The 24820-nt window shown below is 46.5% G+C and overlaps 1 protein-coding gene across 1 annotated transcript; it reads right to left on the reverse strand.

Moving 5' to 3' along the window:
* Positions 1 to 15514: 15514 nt before the first annotated feature.
* Positions 15515 to 21173, reverse strand: LOC144101678 (uncharacterized). The gene is made up of 5 exons (XM_077634812.1): positions 21086 to 21173; positions 20431 to 20903; positions 19325 to 19586; positions 17791 to 17939; positions 15515 to 15796 (listed from the first exon to the last, which is right to left on the reverse strand). Exons 2-5 carry the CDS (start codon positions 20758 to 20760, stop codon positions 15515 to 15517), a joined length of 1023 nt encoding a protein of 340 aa, XP_077490938.1. The 5' UTR covers positions 20761 to 20903; positions 21086 to 21173.
* Positions 21174 to 24820: the final 3647 nt, after the last annotated feature.

Consider the following 24820-nt stretch of genomic DNA (forward strand, 5'->3'; position numbering starts at 1 on the left):
CGTGCGTCCTCGCTCCGGGATGTCCAAGTACAGCAAGTAAATTGACTTTGAGAAGCTAGGTTAAGTCCAAATGCGAGTTGGAGGCATGCACCCATTTCGAATGACGCAGACAGGGGCATAACCCTTTTCATGTCCAACATTCTGGGACTAAAATTTTGAAAATTGGAAACTGGTAAGGCACTGTTATGGAAATATTGAAGGTAATGGTTCATTCTTCTTATATGCAGCAAAATTTTTCTTTTAAAGCGTTACCATCGATTTCATCGAAGATATGACTGCCATAAAAACCATTAGGGAGCGATTTTGACGATAGCAAAAACTTTAATAGAAAGAAAGATAATGACTGCCGTAGGGTGACCTGTGAATATTTTGATTGTCATAGTGAAATCATACGTTATTTGAAAAAATTGCGTTCATAAGCGTTTTCCCGCTCAACAATGCTTTTGCCCAGAATTGTTGGGTACGTATGGAGAAAACCTGCCCTGTAGTCATTAAAATGTCTCTCTCTCTTTTTTTCGGAGAAAGTACGCGATGTCTACAAGTCCGGCCTTTCTTTTCCAATAGATGCACCTCGGCTGCTGCCGCTGCTGCTGATGAAGGTGATGAACAATTGATTGTACGTCTGGTAAATTGAATGTGTGCAGCTTTGCTTCCGAAGTCCTCTTTGTAAGGAGGGAAAGTACGGATAAGCTCGAATTTTTCTTTTCTTTATGGATACTTCACGGATGTGTTAAATTATGTTGTTTCTCTTCGGGCTATTGCTATTTTGCTAAGAAAATAAATGCTTTCTCAACGATTTTATCTGAGAAAACCGTATTCCCAAAATATTCCTGGCAGTGTTTCTGCAGGAAACCTGCACCAAATTTCTCCACAATTTTCGCTAATATTATAATTTTGTACATCGGAAACGAATCAGTAAAAAGCAATAACGGAGCTTGTGCTCAAATTGGTCAACGTCGAGTAGGAATCAAGAGACGTATTGTAAGAATGGTAGTGGCTTCGAATCCTACTACCTTTCGGTTCCTAGAAAGAAAGATCATTCTCCGGCCAGCTGACTGGCTTTCGCCGATGTAAAAAGCTTGGGAAAGGTTCCTGCTGGCCCCCAACCAAAGTTGTCAGACAAAAATACTGCTAGGCGGGTGGTGATTCGTTTCGCTTTGAGCAACCTGGATCCGAAATGCATAGAAAAACAGCTTACATCAAGTTTTACGAGCGCCGCGACGGTACAGTGCACGGTAAAAACTTGCCTCGTACACCTTTTACCTGCCTTGCAGGTGCTCTTTTTTTTTTAGAGTCTCTTGCGGACTGGATAAACAAGCGTCCTTAAGACAACTCTCGCGAGGCTTCGTAGAAGCTCTAGCACATCAAAACGGAGCACCAAATGTGCTGGCGCTGCAGGTCTCTTCAGTTTACGAAGAGCTTGTAAGTGCCAACAATGCGTGTGGGTGCTTTCTTGAATACAAATAACTCAGTGTTGACGGAAAAGCCATGCGCTGCTGAGTCCTGGATAACAATCGAATTTATTCTTCCGAGTGTGCGTTAAATCTGTCAGTAATGAAAAAAACATAGAGATGACAGGACTGAATAAAAGGTTGAACTGTTCCAGGACCTTCCTGCACGGGACCGGTCATCGAAAATTCAAATAACTTTTTTTTTCTGGGCTCGAAGATGCCAGGCACGCTACATGGGGTTTCTTCTGCTACAAGATGCATGCTGAGGGTGTAGCTGCAGTTTGAAAGCCAGTCTGAAATTTTGCTTAATTAAGTTGAAGTTATTTAGTCTCTAATTAAAATCAACGAAAAATTCGTATTGTCGCTGCCACGTGTGAACGACTCCTATAGAATGGCTCGGGTCCCGTAGACGTATTGACCATTTATATTATGTACAGTCACAATCTCGCAACTGGTAATTTTTGCGTGCTCGTGCACCGAAAGCCATATATAACCACCCTAAATGATGGTTTGGTTGGGTTCAGGGGGTTTAATGTCCCAAAACGACTCAGGCTATGAGGGACGCCGTAGTGAACGGCTCCGCAAGTTTCGACCACCTGGGGTTCTTTAACGGGCACTGACATCGCACAGCACACGGGTCTCCAGAATTTCGCCTTCATTGAAATTCAAACGCCGCGGCCTGGATCGAAGCTGCGTTTTTCGGATCAGCACTACACTAAATGACTACAAACACCCTAGAATCAGTGCAAAAAGCATAAAGGTGTCATTTTTCGTGGGAATGCCTGAAAAAAAAAAGACCCATGTGGCATTGGGAAAAATAAGTTACCAAACGCCAAACACGATCACAATCGAAGCAAAGAAAGCAGGCTCGAGAAGGAGGTGCCGTTCCATTGCGCCTCAGCTCGAGATAGCGTGTTGCTGACGATGAGACTGACATGTGTGGCTGTGCTGGATTCTCTGGCTCCACAATTTGCCATGGCTGGCAGTCATTCATTTCATGCTGGATTCCATGGCAGTGACAAATTATTTTCAAGCGAGAGCGTTAGTACCCCAATGTCGGAAAAAAATGTTCGGCGTTGGCGACCGTTTCAAGCCCCGCAGCCAGAGCGGCCGGACACAACCGGCCGCTCCGGCAACATAGGGTGGCTACGTAGGTGACGCGACCTTCTGTCGTCATCACAACCTACCCACCGGGTTGTGAGAAAACTGACTACCATGGCAGGAGGCAGTTCAATTAATGATTGGTCGCGAGAGATCGCTTGGGAAGAGCAACCTGAATAAACAAGCCCCACCGGTGGCAGCACGTGCCATCGCAGAACAGTGGCGCATCGCTTAACCGCTGCACCACTGCGCCAGGAGTAGTATGAGGACTCTCAGGGATCGCATGTGGATACGTCTAGGCACATCTCAGCAGTGCGCATTCTGTCCTACGTTAGCCTATGTGTGCAATATTCGTGCATGTTGTGCACCATACTTGCCGCTTTTTTAACTATCACTAAGCAGTAACATTTAACGTGATTCTCGAAAGAACAGAGATTTCGTAGAATAAGTGCGGAGACACGGTGGTTTTTCGTAACGCTAAAGACAGCATTCCTTACATCGTGCGTTTCGAGGATGCGTGAAACAAATTCGCATAGTTTCAGTTCGTGTTATCTGAGCGTTTTCTTCAAGAAATGCATCCAAAATGGTTGTGCGCATTTCCTGCGCTTTCAGCGCTACCTCAGACGTCGTCGTTGGTGCCATTGCCGCAGTCCCGGTTGACGGTACTGTGTCGTACTTACTATGACACTGGCCGTTTTTTTTTCACAAAGTTACGTTAGGTTGAAAAAAAAGGAAAGGCATGCTAATTGCCTCACGATGGGTGGACACTTGAACAGCGCGGGGAGGAATGGGTCGAAGTGGCTGTAAGAGGGTAAGCTAAGAGAGAGAGAGAGCTACAGAGAGAAAAATCTGCAGGTACAGGCTTTGTAAACAGTAATGAGGCCAAGGAACTCATTTGCAAACCGTGCGTGCTGCGTGGCTCTTATCGCATTCCTTGAGGTCAAAAATCTGTCAAGGGTGAAGACTGCAGGTGCTGACACCGCCAAGTGAAATGAAGCGCTGGCAGTGCATAACGAGCCGCACAGGATGGCCCAGAGAGAAACCCTCTGGACCCTTTATTATTGGCAAAGCCCGTGGACCTTGCTCGGACAACCCTTCCAATTTTCCAAACTCAATTATACACTGGGTCGCGTCTATTGAACCACGATTGTTTAATGTAATACCTTTTTGTCTCAAGCAAAAAAGGGAGGATCTGTGCGAATAGCCGAACTAAGCACTGCTAATTCTGCTACTTGAAACGACAGCCAAAATTCACCTTACTGTCTCTTACAAGGAAAGTTCAAGTACGATCTAATAAGGTATAGTCAGCATCATCATAATCGCCCTGGCTACGCCTACTGCAGCACGAAGGCCTGTCCTATGTCTCTCCAATTCACCCTGTCCTGCGCCAGCTGCGACCACCACATTGCTGCCAGGTTCTTAATCTCATCCGCCCACCTAACTTTCTGCCAGCCCTTGCTATGCTTGCCTTCTCTTAGAATCCAGCCCATTAGCAGTAAAGACCATCGGTTAACTTGCCTTCGCATTACTTGCCCTGCCCAGGCCCATTTATTCTTGATTTCGATTCGGATATCATTTACCGGCGTTTGTTTCCTCACCCACTCTGCTATCTTTCTGTCTCTTAACGATACATCTATTATGTTACTCTGTGTAGCTCGTTGCGTTGTCGTCAATTTCAGTTGAAACCTTTTCGTTGGCCTCCGTGTTGCTGCCGCATTGGTGGGTACTGGTAAAATATAATTTTTATGTACAGTCCGCGTCACCCTTGTGTAGAGCGCTCGAGCAGTGCGTACCTGGTAGCAAACTGAAATTACAGAGCCGCCCCTGATTTCTGGGATAAGTGCTCGTGTCTACTTTGTTGTTCTATCTTTCACAACTTCCGCACAAGTGTTAACTTTGGACCCTAGAGTCGTGCGACAAGATCTGAATTTCCACGGAAGTGCACCGCCTGAGCGCTCTTTGCACAAATGTAAAGTACTGCACACTGTACTGTTTTCTTGAAGGATGTTGGTAAACTGCCATTCATGATCTGAGAGAACCTGCCACACGCGCTCCACCCCATTCTTATTCTTTTAGTTATTTCACTCTCGTGATGCGTATCTGCGGTCAGTATTGCCCTAAGTAGACGTGTTCCCTTACCACTTCCAGCGTATCGCTGCCAATTGTAAACTGCTGTTCCCTTATGGGACTATTCAATGTGGCATAGTATGTGGGGTTTAACATGCCGTAGCTACACATGGTCGACGAGAGACGCCGCAGTGGAGGGCCCGGGATCAATTTCGGCGATCTGGGACCGTATTTCATAACTGTCCTTTGTTGATTTGTCCATTTGGTCCACTCTCGTTGGTCACTGAGATTACCCGCGGCTTTCAAGCGCCAGTGGGGGGCGATCCGACCGCCGGGTGGTTGGCGACCGGATCTCATCATTGCCTGCTATTGGCTGAGCTATGCATCCAATGGCAGCCAATGGTGAGGTGCATTGCAGCGCCCTGTCAACAGGAGGCGACCGGACCTCATCATTGGCTGCCATTGGCGGCCACAGGCAACACATGGTGAGCTAGGTCCGATCGTCAATTACCCAATGGTCGTGTCGCTTCAAATGGACGCTTGAGAGCCGCAGCTGTAATTCATTGACGAATGCAGATAATGAAATGGGCAATGGAGAGTTATGGAATACGACCCCTGGTCGCTTAGCGCGCTCTCGCACGGGACAGAAAACGGATGTTTTCGTATTTTGCCTCCATCGAAATGTGGTCGCCACGACCGGTATCCGATCCGGAGTCCTCGGGCTGAGCTGCCGAAACGCAGCAGACACTAAGCGACCGCGGCAGGTCCAAAGCTGAAAGGGTTTTGCTTCTACGACTGTATCTCGTGGAATGGGGCGCATAAAATTCTTTTGTATATATTCAATAGCTCAGCAACGAAAAATATGCGTCCGGCCGTTCTTTATTCTAGCAACCGTGCTTCTTCAAACATCCTCAGAACATCTGTACAGCAGCTGAAATATGTACTCTATAAACCATAATATTTCCTAGCATATGGAAATTGATTTCGTATTGCCTTTACACAGTATTCCTAATTTATTTCATTTTGTATGGGTTGTTCATCCTATCTTCACGCTATATTTCCTGAGAATTGGCACACATTGTATTGATGAATACTATGCCATACCACCCGCTTCTGCCTAATACAGGCTGGTAGTATGAAATCGGTTGATAAATAATAAACAGACGGAAAATGAAATTTATTAAGACAGAATGAGGTGTACTCAAGCACCGATAATATTTTTATCTCAGAGTTTATTTATTCATGCACATGTGCATAAATATGCTACGATTATCCAACCGTAAAGCTTGCTGCTTCTGGTTGGAACCAAACAAATGCTCAACATTCCATCCAAATAGATTGAAAAACTGACGCAAACATCCTTCGCCTTCATAACGAGGGCATCGAAGTATAAGATGCATTTTTATACGTTAAAATGTATTTATAGACTGTTTTCTCTGGACTGGTACAATCCTGTTGAATGTGGTCGAAAAAAATTAAAATAGGCTATTAGAAACCCAGTAGGACGAAAAGTAGTTGGCATCCAGTCAAAAGGAACTCAATGTCCCTGCGCCGGTGCACGCTTAAGCTCTTCGCGAGCACTGCCTGAGAATATGCTAGAAGGTGGCAGGTTGTGCGGATCCAGACTGGATGGATGTTCGCGGCCTCTGCCGTATTCGGTACTACTTGGACGTCTCCTTCCGAGTTTATCATAGCGTATCCCGTAGCGACTCAAGGGACAAGTGCCGCCGTAGCGTGGAAATCCATGCTCGTCTTCGTGCGCGGCGCCACCATCGCTTCTCTCCACTTCCGCTGTCTTTTCCCCTGGACAAAAGTGCGGAAAAAGAGAGAGAAAGAAGGAAAAAAATTATTACTATATTCAAAACACTCAGGAAAGTGAGGTCATGAGTCCGGATTCAAGATGCGGATCACATTGCATTTGAAGTCCAGTATGTTGCAGCAGATATCACAGAAAAAGCAATAGCATCGAATTTTTTATATTAATATTCTAGGCATGAAGCGCGGGTTTCCTCTATATTGATTAACTTTCTTGCTTCTAAAATAAAGGGTTCAAATCGATAAATACTATCACGAAATATAAAAAAATGATGCGTTTTGTTTTACACTCTTCTAACGTACACAACATAGAGAAACTACATAATTGTATTAATTTTCCATGTTCCTCTGTTCAAAGCGTGTTATGAAGTTTAAAGCTGCTAAAGTGCACAATAATTGCTATCCGTCGAGCTAAACTTTGGTGAAGTGAGTTTTGAATCTTTTTCATTTTAAGCCAACGGCAAATGATAGATTCTTAGATTCCTGTGTAGACTTCCTATCTTTGAACCGTTGGAGATTGGGCAATGCTGAAATTTCTCCTTGTAGTACTTTCCTGCAGACTGAAAAAGAAAAAAAATTCAAAAGTTGGAACATTACTGGCAAAAATTGCGGTGCATTCGAGGGATATCTCTTGGAATTATTCGAGCTAAGCGTCGTCTCTTGGCGCTTTTTGCTTCTCATCCACAAGTTGGGTGCTGCTCATTAAAGTCTTCGACAATTATTAGACATTATTGAGCTGTTTGAACGGCCCGTGGGGCGCTTTAGACATTCAGAATAAAAAAAAAGCTAGGCGCCTTTCTGTCGGCGCACCCTATTAACGGTCAAGGCCGGGAATTACGCCACAGAGTTACCAGCAGCAACTGGCGAATTCTCTGCGACCGCATGTAAGATACGCTAAGTATGGCCAAAGTGTGGAAGTTGCTTATCCTACTAGATCCAAACCAGGAGTGAACCAGTGCCAAAACCATTCCAATATTTTTCTGTCAACTTACTGGGCATGATGGAGGCATACTTGGACAGTTGAAAAGTGCATATATATGCACTCACTTACAAAGGCCGTCAACCGTCCTAATTAATACCGTCTTAAATACCACGTCAGCTAATAGCGGCTAACACAGATGAAATATACATTACTGGTCAATCTCATCTGCACAGTCATGAAAATGGCCGCCTGCATACCCATCTACTCCCCAAAAAGCTGACTGCTGCAACTAGGCAGTGTAATCGACGAGCGTATTGAAGCCCATAAAATCAGTCAGTCAGAAAATGAAAATATGCAGCGCAAAAAACGCCTGGACCACAGAAGAAAGACAAACACAAGCGCTGACACAGCGCTTGTGTTTGTCTTTCTTCTGTCGTCCAGGCGTTTTTTGCGCTGCATATTTTCCTTTTCTGTGATGAACTACCACCCTTCATCAGTCAGTCAGAAATACTCAAACGTGCCCATGTGGGCAGACATGTACTGCCGCAGTTCGGTACACCCGATCTCCTATCGTGGGTTCTCTGAACTTGAAGTCATAACCCTGGAACTCATTACCGATAATCATGCGTCCCGAATTCCACGAGGGAAGGCGCAAGGCAAGAAGAGAAGCCCCGTGCTGTATCTTTGACGAAAGCCAAGAAATCCTATGGACGGACGCCGCCATACACTCCACGGCAGGATTAGCGGAGGCGGCTGTGGCTGACTAGCAGGGGATACAATCACTGAAGCCGCAGTATATAGGCACTGGAAAGAGCAGACTGGTAGATGAATCAGCTATAGCCGTGGCCATACGAACAACGCCCTTAGATCATTCCATCAGTACGATCACTGACTTGAAAACAACCTGCTGCGACAACGCACATGGACGTATTTTCCCTATCACGCATGTAATACCATATGACGCATGTAATCCTATCCTAGCAGTTGTGAACTGCTGCTCCCTTGCGATGCGGTTGAACATTAATTTGGTTTTCTGCATGTTAATTTTAAGACGTACCGTTCTGCTCTGCCTGCCTAACTTATTTATCACGCTTTGCAGCTCATCTCCTGATCCAGTTAGCAAGGCAATGTCATCAGCGAATCACAGATTATATAGGTATTCTCTATTAACTCTTATATCCAACTGTTCCAAATCCAGACATCGGAACACCTCCTATAAACAAGCGGTGAATAGCATTGGCGGAATCCTGTCTCCCTGCCTGACATCTTTCCTTATTGAAATTTTATTGATAACTTTATGAAGGACTATGCTAGCCGTGCAGTCGTTATAAATATATTCCAGTATTTTCACATAAGACTCTTCTACACCCTGATTCCGCAATGCCTGCATAACTGCTGATGTTCCCACCGAGTCAAATGCTTTCTCGTAATCAATGAAGGCCATATATCTTAGCAGCATACCTTGCCCCTAAAAGAGAGCGCGCTAGAGGACAGCTTACTCGTCTCGTGCTAGCCTATAGGCTTAATCGTAATTAGAGCGTGCGCTGTCATAAATTAAATTAAATTTTAAAATCTTCGCAACGCCAGCGGTTAAGGCGAAGGTCCCCAAATGGTTGTCGTGACCATCGAGAGTCCGTCTATTCGAGCCTGACGGCGGAACATGGTGGCACCCCACAGGGGTTGTGTCCCCAAGAGGGGCGCGATTAAGTGGACACCCCGTGCATATAGCCTGTGCCTCGCATCTCGAGCTCACCATACTAAAAGAGGAACCTAGTAAACATGCACTCTTGCTTGGCAAATGGAACAATTGTAAAAACGCAAGAAGGAAAGCTAGCACTGATTATCCGCATGAACAGAAGTGGAATGGCTTTAATTTTTTTTGACATTCTACAAGTTTTGCCCCAAAGGCGATTACTGGCGCGATACGACTATCATATACTTTCCTCTTGAAGTATGATAGTAACCTAGTGATGAGAATACTGACACCTTAAGTAAGCTGTCACTGCGACCAGGTGTAAACCACAATAAAAACACTAAATTTTGCGCTGGCAATCATATCATTCAGGTAGGAATAATAGGGAGAATTTTTTGAGATTTTACTTTTTCCGAGTAGGGTAGTTTTGTCAACGCGTAGTGACTAAGGTCGTTTTTTTTTGCCACTTTGGCATTGTTATAGGCGAACTGCAGGCGCTCTGCTATGCTCAAGACAAAGGAAGCATTGTGCAACTCTAATAGAAGAACATCTATTGAAGGGAGCAGCTGTTTCAACTCGACAGCACTTGGCTGAGGCGCAGGCAGTTTCTTCGAGACCTGGGGCTCAAAGTTGCCTTGAGAATACTGCTGACAGTGTAAAAAAGGACTGCCTTTTTTATTTTAGGCTAACACAAGATGAATCTGTACATGTAGAAGGAACAAGTGATGGCTGCGGGGATTTTGTGAAAAAAAAAAAAAGACTCACACGTGCTTCTATAGGCTCATACCTCTGTGAGTGGCAGAAGGTGTATAGGTCTATACCCAGCGACTTTTGACCAATATTTACCTGCTCACTTCTATCCAGAATCAGTGGAAAATCTCCTTTGCCCCTGCTCTCAAGGTTCACGTTTAACTCTTGCTGTTTATAGCTGTTTCATCAATGCTAGCACAAAATAGCCTGGATGATGCATGCAGATACTCATGCACATTGCCCGATTCATTGTTTTGCCACTTAAGTTAGAGCCTTCAGAGATACTGACGATTGAATTAAACGAATTTCAAGTTTGATTGCACATTCTAAAGTATGTCACGGCGGCGCCATTTTACGGCTTGGTTTTGCGCTGACCTCTGCGTAGCAAGAATGAGTATCATTATCGTCGTAATCTTATTTTGTTTGGGCTCATAAGGTGAGAGAGACGAGGTTCAGCTATGTGAACACGTCCCCATATTTTGTGGTACCTTTTTCCCCATCACCTGCTTTGATTTTCTTTTCACCATTCTCTTGGGAACCTCTATGCCCAACGACGAAGAGTGGGCTATGTTCCCGGAAGAAAGAAGGTCCTCATCTACGCCGATTATTGTTACGCTCATATGCATTGTGCCATGATTATTGACACATTATGTATTGATTTCTGTTCTCCTTTTGCCCACAGGCCTTACGGGAACATAGCTATTTGTTCCACCGGGAATATAAGCAGAATCTAACAAGGGACGAACCATTGGCACGTGCTGTAATAGAGAGTTTTAGCACAGCGCTATCCACGTTGCGCTACCGTGATGCGGTCACGCTAGGAGCCAGCTGCGTCTGCGCAGTGGCAGATGTGCGCCCCTCGGAGTCCGATGCGCATGCGCAGATAGCTTCCAGCGGAAGCGAATCGCGGAAGTGGAACGCAGATCTCGCTATGCTAAATATAATAGCTGATCGTAGGTAAAGGCGGCAGTACCGGACGGCGTTATAAAGTGAATTACTGTAACAATTTTTACAGCAAGTGCTTTATTGATAGCCGGGCTTTTAGCGAACGGCTCTGGCTACCGATTTTAAAGTCGGCTGGCAGGGCTGATAAAAAATTTACGCAAGCTTTTGAAGCGTTGAAAGAAACATGTCAGAAGTAGCAAGGGGGTCTTAGCCTGTGTCTTTCGAAGGTTTGATCTGCGGCTAGTTTCTGTGAAGATCAATTGAATGGCAGTGCATAGAGGTTCAGTAAAGGTTTGTGGAAAGAACTAAAATTAGGGCAACGTGTAAATTATTCTCGTATATTGGTGGTGAACCAAGCGCGCACAGCTCTTTGAAAGGGCAAATCCTTGATTATGAAGAAGCCGTCATATGTAGTGTTCAAACAACAGCGCAAAATGGCTTCGGTTGTTTTTTATGAAACCGCACAGCCAACTAGCCCTCGGAGGCTCAGAAATTGATCACATCCTGCAGCCGCCATTGCGAAGTCGCTCGCACTCAACGACAGCTCAGCAGCTTTTTTATCAACATGAGGCTAACGGATGGAGCGACGAAGACTCGCAGTACCCAGGTAGCGGATAACCGAGGGCTTAAACCTGCACTTGACACTTCACACAAGGCTGCTTCTCCATCCCCTTCGCACCAGAAATTCCCCACAATATGCCTCTACAGCAGCTTGAAGTCAGTTTTGACACAGGTTGAAGGTTCCGCGAGAGCAGCAAAAAAGGCAGGAGAATAAAGAGGACGTGGGGCTGCAAGCTGCAATGGCGCCGGCATTGTTCTAAACTTCTTGCAAGTGATGTTGACGGGATCCAGTTTGCTCGTCACTTGTTTTGAGCACTGTTGTAAACAGAAAAAAAAACCTGGAAAGACTACCACATCTGCTTATAAAGATTCCCAGTGCGTCGGCATGGCTAGCAAAGGACACCCTAATTTATTCCTACGGAATCGAAAGAAACGATTCCTTCGATGTTGACGTATGCTTAATTGTTGCGAGGCGAAAATTCGACTTTTTTTCGCGAAACGCAATTTATTCTCAATTTGGGCAGTCATATTGACGAGTAAGGTCACTATGGTGACGCCTACTACTAGTAAAACCTAAGCATACAAAAAACTTTAGGTCCAGGAGAAAACACAAGGAGCGGAATCGCGACACTGAAAGCAAACGCCGCTGACTTTTAGGTTTCTATTCTGTGACCAGCACTGAACAAAAGGAATACAAGTGTTGAAGTTGGGGTAATTTGGTGCAGCGCCTTGCAAGCTTACCGACTCCTTGACCTTGGCTTTTCATTTCCGCTTGTGGAGGAGGCTGAATTGCAGATGCGTCCCTCTGAGCCTGCGGTACTCTCCAATTTGCCTGCCACCATTGGGGCCAAGCCCAATAGTAACCATTATGCCAAGCAGGGTTGTAGCCGACAAACCACGGGTAATTCGTGATTAGAGTGCCCTGAAACACGGGGAAGGCCTTCGCCGCGGTCACGGTCACGATTAGAGTCCAGAACAGGACGCTCGCCATCGCGAGCGCAGTGTGTGAAGCGGCGAGGCCGGAGAAAGGCAGAGCTCGGGATTCCCAAATAAAATCCTCGTTTTGAGAAATACTCACAGTTAACAATGTATTCAGGAAGATGTCACTGCTTTTGGCTCGGGTGCGCTGCAGCAGCTGCGGGAAAGTTTATTCTTGTATAGAACGCACACGAGAGAGACAGTGATGGAAACGCACTTGCCTGCATGTGTTTGCGAAAATGCGCTGTCTCCGCTGGTCACGGCCGGCCTCGAAGTTGAGCACTTCAATTCCACGTTTCAGGGCAAAGTGACAATTGAAAAAGTTCCTGGAAAGTGAGAGCCGTTTCCAGAATTCGCCGGGAAAGACCCTGGCGAAGGGCGTTCGGTCTGGACTGTCATACGCTGGCATGTACTAAGTGCTGGTCATTTAAGAGACATAGCTTTACTAAAAAGGGACAAAGAGATGAAGTTTGTTCCCGTGTCTCTCTGCCTACTGCAGGCAGAATGTTGAAAAAATGACGCCCTAACTCGCATCTGAAAGCTCAAAACTTAGCTAAACAATTTTTTAAAGCGAAATTTATTGCCCCAGGGCATCAATGATGGGTGAAGGTGTGATGAATGATGTAGTATAGAATAAATGAATGGAAAAAGGTTAGCTGATTTGATGAAGTCCAGTAAAGAACGATGGTACGGTCCCTACGCCCAGGCAATGTATGAAGCAGGGTTGCTTGGTGAAAGGCCTGCTACCATCAGGTGCCGGATCCTTGTAGGCTTGAGAGCTGGGCAGTCCCACAATAAGTGATGTATGTCGGCTTCAATGTGTTCATGTTTACATATCTGACACCACTTCCGAGTGACGGCTGGTGTGAGGGCAACCCCGACCCGGATCCTCCTAAGCGCAACCTCCTCTGCACGGGTAAGACCGCGGGGGAGGGTTACCGCACGCGGAGGGATGAGAGCCCGTGTGCGGCGCCGGAGGAGTTCCTTTCTTGATGAAAGAAGGGTAAAATTGTCCAAATGAAGGAGCCGAGGCGGGGATGAGTTTGTATTCGCAAGGCGGGTTGCTAAATCTGCCTGGCTTTGATAGGTTAGCAGATCTCGTGGGACCCACTCAATACGTACTGGCTGGGGGATGCGAGCCGCGAGCCGGTGGATGTCCTGACATATCGTTGGACAGCGGCTAACACGTCGTAGCGACCGGACTACTTGAAGGGCGTCAGTGCGGATGACAACGCGGGCCGCAGGGAGCATAGTTATGTCGGCCACGGAGCAGAGTGCTTCTTGAACTGCAACGAGCTTAGCACAAAAGGACGAAGGGGGTTCCGTAAGCTGAAACCAAGAGGTTTGATTCAGGGCAGGTCTGCACGGGCAGTAGACAGCTAAACAATTCTAGATGCCACAACAAATGTTTGGCGGTAATTAATGTTTTAGGCGTAATTCGTAGTGCAAAATGTTGCATTTTTTACCGGCAACAAGTGCACTTTTTTTGCTAACTGCACAAGATCTGAAGGATTGCTCTTTATTGCTCTCAATTGAGAAGGAACTTCGTCATGCGTTGAAGAAGTGCATGCTGTCACTTGTCGCACGCGCAGAAAGATGCTACGGTCTTGAGCCCTAGGAGGGAGCACCTCGTGTTCAGTAAGAACACTGCACTTACTCCCGCATGGCACGACCTGCTTTTTTGAAAGTTGCGCTTGTCAAACTGGAGAATGGATCAGTAGGGCAGGTCGAGGCAAAATCCGGCTTATAAACGCGCGCGCCAGAAAAGATATAGATGCTAACAACGCTACTGCGGATGTGTTCTGACCTCTTTCTAGCCGTCATAGAGTACGGAAGTTGTAGCCACCGTTACTGCAAAAAGGCTTCACGAGCCTATTTTTTTGAACGAATCATTCATCAGATTCTCAGGTAAGATCGACTTCAAGATAAGCGCAGAGCCGGACAGAGCCGTCACGGCGCCTATCTAGTGCTTACTAATAAAACTTCGTCGGTCAGCTGGGTTGATTGCAATGTCTCCCAAACGTCCGTTAACAAGAGCAAAAAGTATCGAATTTTAATGGATTAAGCGATCTGCTTGAGCTTATGTTAGAAGTATCCTAACATACAATCATTAATGGCCAAAATATTACACCTATATGGATCAGAACATGCCGATTCCTACATTAAATGGAAAGAGCGCCGTGTAATATCGTTTCACACTGTCTCCTTTTAAGAGCGGTCTTGTATTAATCTCTAATAACTGCAATTTGGAACTGCGTGCCATAAAGGCAGAAGGTAACGAATCGTTCACATACTGTCGCAGCTAGAGTACATGTATTCCAATGGGAAGCAACTAGCGCCACTGGGCAGTTTTATTCTTGGAAAAGGTAGTTCTTAGATTGCCATTATGTGGGCAGTGGCCAAAGACACAGATAGGTAACAAAATGCCTCGTGAAGCGCGGAAATTACTAAGGAAACTTAAATGCTTCACAAATGTGGAGGAGCCTGCATTACTGGCTCCTGCGAATCTGCATTATGGATGTATACCACACTCGAAATCAGTTAGTCCTTTGAGCAGGGAAAAGTGTCTATGGGAGCTGCAAGAAGAACAAAATGCAGATTAAGTGAATCTTCTAATGTGAAGATCGTTGCGATCGCTAGGTAGTAAAAAAAAAATAGGTGGAAAGCACGACAGACAGATGTTGATGTGATGCAGAAGGAGTGCTTGCAAACGTTCTAAATAAGTGTGGTCGTCTGCTGAGCACTTCCTGAAAAGCGACACGAAGCACGACTAACACACTGATCTTAGAGCGTTGCATATGTGGTCAGTTCGGTGAGGGAGGCGAAGAATCCTCGGCGTCTGATTTCTCTTTTGGAGACTTCTCTTCACCCATCCCCACGGTGGAGTGCTCCACCAAGAAGGTATCGAACACGGGTGGGACCTGACCTGCGTTTTTCGCCTCAACGAAAACGAGAAAAATGATCGTTTGCAAGGAGGCTTAGATACGGGCCTCGGAAAAGCAACTTCACGGCGGTCTTTAACATACGAAACACTAATCTGTGTGCAAATAAGGAAGTATAAGTGTATTTGAGAAGCAACTCCATAGAAGCCTTTCCATTATGTATCATCGCTCTCTTAATGAGCGTTCTGTATGATCGCTGTCACGGCCGTGTTTCTAGTACATCAAACTTGTTGCGTTACGCTGAGAAATCGTCTTTGGACACTCGCAATGCCCGCAGCATGGACAGGGTCTAGTGTTGTTGCGCGTTCAGTTTGGGCGCATCTTGGGGCTTGGTCTGCGATGGTGGGCTGGTAGACGAAGATGGCCCTGCTCCAGGACTGGTGGTGGACTCTTCGGCTCCAGTGGGTGGTGATGATGTGACGTGAGAGCTGGCGACCACGCCTGTAGTCCCCGCGGCACTTGCAGCCGTCGGCGACACCGAGATCTTGCCCTGTTTGTGCTTCGACTCCGGCTTGCGTCCCGGAGGCGAAGTCCCCATGACATCTACGCCCAGGTGTTCCACATTGCTGATCTGCACGCCGTGGAGGCATTCAGTTTGCGGGAAGGCATTTCTTAAGCAACTTTTTAGCAGAAATAAAGACAGTGAACGCATCAACGATGAAAACAACCTGGTAAAAAGTTGCATATAAGAATTCCTATTACTTTGGGTTTTCGTATGATTCACATGGTAACCGTATGTAACATACGCATGTAAAACAAGCGTAAAACGTTTGGGAACCATAAGCAAGCATTTCGAAACCATACTGAAGAAGTTACCGAAGATCAATGCGATTCATGCGACTATATTCATGTGCGTCAACATTAAAGCCCGCCTGCCGTTTCGTCGCCTGCGCTCCACTTCAATTGTAAGATGACATATTTTCGTCTTTGATTTTGGTTTTACCATTCATTTGTGGTATCAGGAAGTTTTTGAAGTTTCTGGTTGTGTGGTGGGTGGAGCCTTCTGGAGGCTGGACGGAGGGGTGCGGAAGCCTTTCAAGAGTGGAGACTGTTATGCGGGAGATGCATTTTTAACGGTTGGCGCCTGGATGGCACGCCCTGTAGGAGGCACCGAAGGCGACAGACAGACTGGCAAAGGAGTGAGCGCTGCCGCTGACATGTATTGTACAGCGTGAATTGCGTTTCCCTCCTTTCTATCTCTTCTCCTCTCTTCACTTTTGTGATTGGTGGGGGACAACGGTGGGTGGGTAGTTGGTGTAGGCCTTCTGGAGAGAGGAGGTGGGTTGTTGGTGGTGGGTGAAGCATCAGGAAACTGAGGGTGGATTGTGGCGTGTTGGGTGGGGAATTCTAGAGGGCGGGATCGAGGGTAGTGGCGGAGGTCTCTTGGAGTACTGCGGCTGCATCACACAACACACGAATAAATGTTGCCAAAGTGATGGTAGTAATGCTAACGCATTCAAAATATGGAGCGCATTCCTGTACGGACTGTGTATTGTCATAACACCACCTGCGCGCCACATACAAGACTTTTCAATATAGCGGGATGGACAGGAAATTCTTTCTTGTGCTTTATTATCTGAATTACTTGGAAACAACGCAGTTTTTGTATTTTTTAAGTCCATCCGCTTCGGTTAATGCGAGCGCCATTTTCACGACAGTCTTCGTATTTACTATGATGTTCCTTGAAATAGAATATTCGGGGAACTGCTGGAAAGCTTGACAAAAATATTCACTGGGACTCCTAATAATCCTATGTGTTTGCAATGCGGTAGCATTAAAAGCTTTTGACGTCTATACAATAAGTGACGTCATTTCCAGTCTAGCGACCTCGCCTGCCTTAGACAATGAAAATTATCCACTCTGGTAGCGTTATTTTTCCTGCTGCCAATGAGAATTATGAGTTCTTGTGTCGTGATTGCTTTTTAGCCAGTTGTCGAATTTTACGACCAACTATGGTTTTTTCACAATAAGGCTTTTAATGCTATCGGATTAATATAGTGATAGATGCGAATAATTTTACACCTGCAAAATTTGGCTTGCCTCGCTCTCCGAAAAAAAGGATATCCGGTTCGGCATTCGAAAATTTGTAATATGCACGCAAGCCTAGCTAAACTATTTCATAGCAGTCAAGAACCCCGCAACAGTTTTAAAACACCTTGTGTCAACTTTCATTGCGCTATTATGTTTCACAGGAATCGCAGCCAACGAGCCCAGCAACTAATTTTGCGTACTCCTTCCGGTTCTGTTAGTCTGAGGACGGATGTCTGGTGAGCGCAAGCAGGTATTTCATTGCCCTGCAAAAATCAGCCGTAAGGGCGCTTGGTGCGAACGCTGCCTAGCTCTAGAGGGTAATGTAGCAGTGCTCGCATATTTTCAAAGACCGAGTCGGACGCCTCGGATGCTCCCTTCGAAAAGGCGGCTCATGCGCCCTAATGCAAAGATGTGGAGACACACGCGGAGAAAATGACGCAGTACCCGGCAAAGACGGGACGATAGGTGGCAAGCTGAGTTGCCATATTAGGAGTGGCGCTCGGGCACTTCGGCATTGGCCACGCCGTGTACTACCTGTGGTGAGCCCGCACTGGACTTCCCTATGATGCCGCTCCCAGGCGTCGTCGGTGATGCGGCGGAAGCAATCGCAGCGCTCCCTGGCCCTGCGCCGGCTGGTGCTGCCTTGCCTCCCTTGTGCTTGCCGGGTTTGAGCTTCGATGCGCCTGAACGCCGGTGCGAGAATGGTCTTTAATGCAACGTCTTTAAAACATTAAGCTGGGCTAGCTGGCTCGCTGCAATCATTTCCTTGGCGGTTTAAAAAGAGACACTACATCTAAGGCAACAGATAAGGGACACCCGCTACACATCTAAGACAACATACAAGAAACACCCCAGTCGATACCACTTGGGTGTTGTCTTAATGTAGTGTCTGTGTTTTTAAACCGCTAAGAAAATGATTTCAGGATCCCAGCAAGTCATTAATGAAGGTGTGAAGTGTCGTCGCGTGAATTGCATTTGTTCTGTGTGTGCACGCAGCTTTTAGAGACTCATTAACATTTCTTCGGAGGAAAAAAACATTCTGACCCTACGATAATTTTAGGCTCTAAAAACAATGCGTTGTTGAAATTGCATCCAGGTTTCCGCAATCTCCAAACATTTCATAAATCATGCTCAACCTTCAGCCTGCCCTATTCGCCTAGCTCGTACTGATAAGAAATTTTGGAGATATTCATTAACAGAAAACATCTTAAAGGCCTTAGTTGACCCTTAACATCGCTATTCGGGTTTTTTCGAGCAAGAGGTTTGTAGACTCGTCAAGCTGCTCATTGGCAGGTTTTTTCTACAACCCCTCCATCTGTATTGTTAGATGGGAAAATAAATTGATTGATTGATTGTTGCCCTAGCACCAACAAAACAATAAAAAATAAATTAGTGCATGCTTTAAGATTCCTTACACCTGCGTTCCCAGTCACTTTCTTTCCAATGGTTATGGCCAGACACCCAGCTCATTCTATTGTGGCTATGGGTAGCTCAGGTGGTTTTGCACAAGAACCGTCACCAAATACGCCTACAGCTGCGTATTGAGGGTGTAACTACGTAACTCGTACGGCTTGTGTGGCCGACGAAGATGAGCAAATTTCCGTGAAATGCTCGCGTCGTATTCTCGATATCTTCGACGCGTCACTATAGGGAAGAGCACGAAAGCGAGTGGGACATGTCTCCTGGCTCTCATAGCCTCCGCGGAGCTGCGCAGCCGCTTGGCAGCAAACCTCCTCTTCTACTGCCGTTGCAATGGACTACAAAATTTTGACGAAGACCTGTGATGCATAAGCTTTATACCTGCGGTACTAAACTGGTCCAGATGGAGGCCACACCCTTATCGGCCTGAAACTATAATCGGCACCTAAGGTTCTTATTAAGGTTAGTTGCCGGGCCAGCTGGTACATGATCTCACCGATAAACAGCGCGCTTACAAGGGACAAAGAAAGAAGACACGCACAAACAGCGCTGTAGGTCAGCACTCTGTGCGTGTCTTCTTTGTCCCGTGTAAGTGCGCTGTTTATCGGTGAGGTTCTTATTAATCTCTATCGAACGAATTGAGACTCACTGGCATCCGCTGCACTGGTCGATGCCACGCCGGCCGATTTCTTATGCTTTCGCTTGGGCTGATCGCGCTTGGAGGGCTCCATAGTGCGTGTCTCCGATAGGCCCGAGGCCACGCTTCCGCGAGAACCCTTCCTCTGCTTGCCGCGCAGTTTTGTGGCGTTCTGCTGGGCCGATTTGCTCTCCGCAGGCTTTTTCGCGTGCAGCGCCTCGTCGCTCGAGCCGGACTGCGGCTGGGCATCGCGGTGTGGGCTTGGCGGTGTGGGCTGCAAGGCAACAAAAGGGATGGGATTCGGGAATTCTTTCAGTTTCAGACATACGTCTGACATACCTTACAAACTAGGCAGCTTACAACTTACAAACTAGGTGTCTGGTATACCTTACAAACTAGGCAGAGAACTATATGTAAAGTTGTTAAGCGTGAAGGTCTTGGTGAAATCCTCCTAACTAGGCGTCTGCTGGTTCGCAGGCTTATGGTAGGTTTCGGCATTGCGGCTGCGAGCAAGGTTCCGCAGCACAAGCACGCCAACGACCGTGCGTGATTTCTACAGCTTTCGTCAAAAGTCTTGAGGGCGCATGGTTTGGTTTTTTCGTAAAATTTCTGGTGAAGCCGATACGGCTGCCGAAAAATAAAAAAAGCTCTTACAAGATCACGGTGAAGGTACCCCTTACCCTGCAGAGGTTTAAAACTAGAGATGTGTCACAGTTATACTTAGCTGAAAAGCTAACCATACAGCCCGAATACTTGAGAACAACTCTGTACCTGCCCTCTTGGCGTAACTTGCAAGATTCCAAAGAAAAGTAAATGCAGCCTGGAATGATGACGCATGCTTTGGTTAGGAAAGAAGCAGGAACTAGAAACACGACCTGCGGGCAAGTTGGCGCGTCATAGTTATCAACACTACAGCGCATCCATACAGAAGATGCTGAATACCAACTGCTTTGTAAAATCAGTCGGCGTTAACCCCAGATATTTCGTGGTTTGAAAGCAGTTGGCAGTGAGCACCTCCACAGCAGGTTAGTCTCCCTCTTGTCTTGTCTGGTTGCGCTGCGGGGTGACTAAAATACTAAGCGAGGTCATCACGTCAAATAGATCCGCCGTGGACTCGCCTGCGCCGCTTCTTGCCCCCCAGGTGGCGATGCGAGCGGGTGACTCTTCAGCACGTCCTGGGAATCCTGAACGGCGAGAGGTCCTCCCGCGCTGGCGGACGCGGCGATGTCGGAGGCAACGACGACGTCCTGCTTCGCCGCACCTGGCGGCGATGAGGTCGACGGTGAGGCAGGCGAAACAATGGTGTCGCTGAAGGCGGCGGGGGATATGGTGTGGGATGTCACCACGTTGTGGTCCCGATCGTACTTGCGCATCAGCAGCCAGATGAGCACCGCGGTGAGCACTGCTCCGACGGCCACCAGGACCATCTCGAAGACGTCGACGATCATGTCCGACCAGCCCGCAACGCCGGCAGCGCAGTCGCAGGCAAGGGGTCAGAGACGCTGGAGCCGCGGGGCTCGGTGGGACGGTGGTCATGGAATCAATGCTCTCCACCGCCTTGATCACGTCTTGCGGCTCCTCGATTTACCCTCTGGACAAACGTAGAGAGGCAGAGGGAATTCGTTGCTTTGAAGATGAAAAGCAAGGCTGGGATATAGTAGATAGATAATACAACGCTCGGTAGTTTCTTTGGCTAGCTCAGAAGACAGCAACAAGGCACGTTAAAGAACTGCCGTAGACTGCGTCCGAGATTAAGAAGCCATTTTACGTTACCGTTATGTAGCTGGTCCCGCGGGAACTGGCGGCGAATACGCGAAATTCAACTGCTCCGAGGGCTTGCTGAGGGTCAGGCGCTTGATTCGATTCCACGAGAAGACGCAACACGTGCAAGACGGCCTCAGATGCCTTCGTCTTCTTCCACTATCACTGTTCGTAGTAGGTGTGGTAGGTATATTTTGTTGCTCGTGTTAGCTTCACAAGGAAACTGGCTGACACTAACTGGTGAGGAGAGGGGAGAGGAGAATCGGGAAGCGGCGACATAATGCTCAAACAGAAATGCTTATATATTGAAATGAGGCATAAGTTTGTTAGATGGGTAAGTAACTGAATAAGAGAAGATGATTTATGCAAGGTCTGAACATAAAAAAAAATAAGTGCATGATTTACACACGTCTAGATAAAATTGAGAGGGCAAGAATATATTGTAAACATTTTTAGAAGCCGGCCGTCGTGATTCTAGAGGATAGTTTTGCATGGTCAAGGAGCTGTTCATTTGGCTGTGTCCAAAACCGCTCCGCTGTAAAGAGCGGTCAGAGGTATATTTTTGCAAGAATTTATTTTCTTGTCCATACTTTCACTCTTTCATTTTTGGCAGCTGCTGCTTGTGACGTTCAGAATGGGAGCCAGCAAGAAATATGAGTTATTGGCGTCGATATAAAGGACGGGGTAAGCATTAGAAAACGAACAAAAAAAGAAAGTAAAAATGAAATCTCAGATTTAGAGTTGTGGCTAGTAGAGTGCGATTTCTAAATGTATCCTCTGTGAAAGACGGGGTAGCAGGAGGGTAGCGGATGTGGAACCTTTTCTGGTTGAGCGTATTAACACATATAAGGAAGCGCAATATTTTCGCATACATTATCATCATCATAATCAGCCTGACTGCGATGCTACGCCCACTCCAGTGCAAAGGCCTCTCCCATGCCTCTCCAATTAACCCTTTCCTTTGCCGGCTTCGCCCACCCTATTCCTGTAACTTAATCTCATCCACCCACTTAACCTTCTGCCGCCCCCTGCTACGCTTGCCTTCTCTTGGAGTCCACTCCGTTACCCTTAAGGACCAGCGGTTATCTTGCCTTCGCATTACATGGCCTACCCAAGCCCATTTCTTCCTCTTGATTTCGACTAGGATGTCATTGACCCGCGTTTGTTTCCTCACCCACTCTGCCTTATTTCTGTCTCTTAACGTTACACCTATCATTTCTCTTTCCACAGTTCGCTGTGTGGTCCTCAATTTAACTTGAACCCTTTTCGTTAGCCTGCACGTTTCTGCCTTGTAGGTGAGTAGCAGTAAGAGAGAGCACTTATATATTTTTCTCTTCTCGCATTCATGCGGCACAGAAAAAAAATGGCAGCGGTGGAATGTGTTTAACGGTCTTTAAATGAGTTTGCTGCGAAGCAGCGGCAAGTTTCTCGCGCGCCTGCCATTTTTGTTCAAAACCGGTCTGTTGGAGGGTAGTCACAACTTTATTGCCACAAAATGGAAGCGATTAGTTGAGGCTGGGGAGAGTACTGGGTGGCCTCCAGTCGGGGCGTACCTTTTGAGCTCGCGTGATGGATGTGGTTTGATCCGCGCTACGTGGCTGCCGTGAATAGACATCCTGATCAGCATCGCACATGCACTTCGTTGCTGCAAGGATGCAACAGGCACCGTTTTTCCGAAGTGCATTCTAGAGACCGTGAACTCGTTTAGGAAGAACATAGCGCACGCCGAGTGTTACAGCCGAAGGAAAAGTCGTCGTCACTTCTCTTTTCTTTAAATGCTGAAATGGGAGAGCAGGAACCACTCAATCTAATTATTTTGCGACGTTCAAATTGATCCCTTGGTTCTTTCTTGCCGTACTGACTTTTTTTCCGCACCAGAATTCAGTGTCTACGCACAGACATCCTTTGCGAAATTCGCCGATGATGGCGGCGTTTGTATTTCGTCAATTTCCCAACAATTCTGGACAAAAAATTTTTCAACGTGAAAGAGTTTATGCACGCAATTTTTTTTTTCACATATTGTAAGATTTCTCAATATGAATCAACTAGCCGCAGATCCCCCGTGAGCAGGCTTGCGTTTTTTAATTAGCTATTAAAGTTTTTTTGTCACCAAAAACGGTCTTATTGGTTTTCTGTGATAATCTTAACTGCTCGCTTCGAGCGATGGAAGAGCTTCAAAAGAAGGATTTAAGCTATTCTTCGGAAGAATGAACTATTACCTTAATCATTTGAAATAAGATTAGCTTACATTATTCCAATATTCAAAATTTTTGTCCAGGAATGCTGGACATGTTTTGATCTTTTCTGGCATATAGAAACTCCGTTTTCGGTGCGAGTTGTTCCCTTTGTGATTATAACTAGATACCATATCCTATTTGTCGTCAATGTCTATTTAAGGACAGCATTAACTGCGTGCCCATGGCCCATGGTCATTGCAAGGCACTCGTAGGGCGAGTGAAGATAGCGAATAGATACTGTATATTGAACACAAAGACACCGCGCCTGCAGCCTTCTCTTTCTAATCCGCCGTCTTTCGCGCTGCCTTTGTTTCCAGGATGCATCAAGAGACCAATGGGCACAGTCTAAAGATTGCTCACTCTCGGGTCGCTTGCAGAGCACTCGCCTTGGATAAAGGCTAGACGCTGGAGTCGGCCAATGTTGCGGCAATGTACGGCGATGAAGTAAATGAAAGGTGGTCTATTTTTTTTGCTGATCGTTTAAACGGTACATTGTGATCAGAAAAGAACACCTGCAAAGAAATCCGGAGACAAACGCGCAATGAAGGAATGAACATTAATGAAGGATGACCCTCTCCCATTTAACACCTTTGCGTTACCTGCACGCTGTACAAGAGCTGCCGCGAACAACTTCTTTAACTTACCAACTGCCAGAAATGCTTACGGTCGGAGGCTGATGCAGTTTCACGGTGCTTTCATTTGGAATTCCATACCAGCAGATGTGAAAGCAGCCCGCAGTTTTTCCCTGCCCGTGAAGCGTTTCTTGTTTAGTAAACTAGCAGGTTAATTGGAACAATTGTCAGCTTTCACTTGATGTCACCCTGTGGATTATTGGTACATGGATGTTCTGTGTTTGTGTTCAGTAGTTGTTTTATTTTTGTCACTGTTGTAACCGCTTGCTGAATTCTGTTTGGTACATTGAACAATTGGTCCCGCTACTAGCCTGTCAGGTTATGGAACCAAATAAGTTTTTTGAAGTTTTCTGTAATGTGAAGATGAAAGTGTCAATAAAAAGAATGTTCTTTTTCTTCCGGCCCTTCACATTTAAGCCTGATAGTTTTGACATTTTGACTTCCTCGTGTCCGGACTCCGGGCGGCCAGTGTCTTGGTTTCGCTTCCCCGGTGCCCGCACATTTTTGCCCTTCCTTGCAACCGTCCGTACGTCCTTTCATGTGCACAGCAGGTGCACAGAAGGTGCACAGGTGCATGTCCAGCACTACTCTCCACCCGTGCTTAGCCCCTGCAGAGATTCAAATGCTAGGACGCTGGACGTTTATGAAACGGGACAATGTCCTTTCTACACCTAAGGCTGTAGTACATGGCCTTCGGTGCGAGCCAACCAACTATACAGGTCTAAGTTCACCTGGATAAAGAGGAGCACCCATGTGTTTACAAGTGTAGATGAGAACCGCTGTAAGCTCGGAGTGGTGCGAGCATAAAAGAACACGAATTAAAATTTCCATAGCTGCTTCCAAGACCACAACTATAAGAAGGAATCTGCATGATTTTA

This window comes from Amblyomma americanum, chromosome 8 (genome assembly GCF_052857255.1).
Source record: "Amblyomma americanum isolate KBUSLIRL-KWMA chromosome 8, ASM5285725v1, whole genome shotgun sequence".
NCBI lineage: Eukaryota > Metazoa > Arthropoda > Arachnida > Ixodida > Ixodidae > Amblyomma > Amblyomma americanum.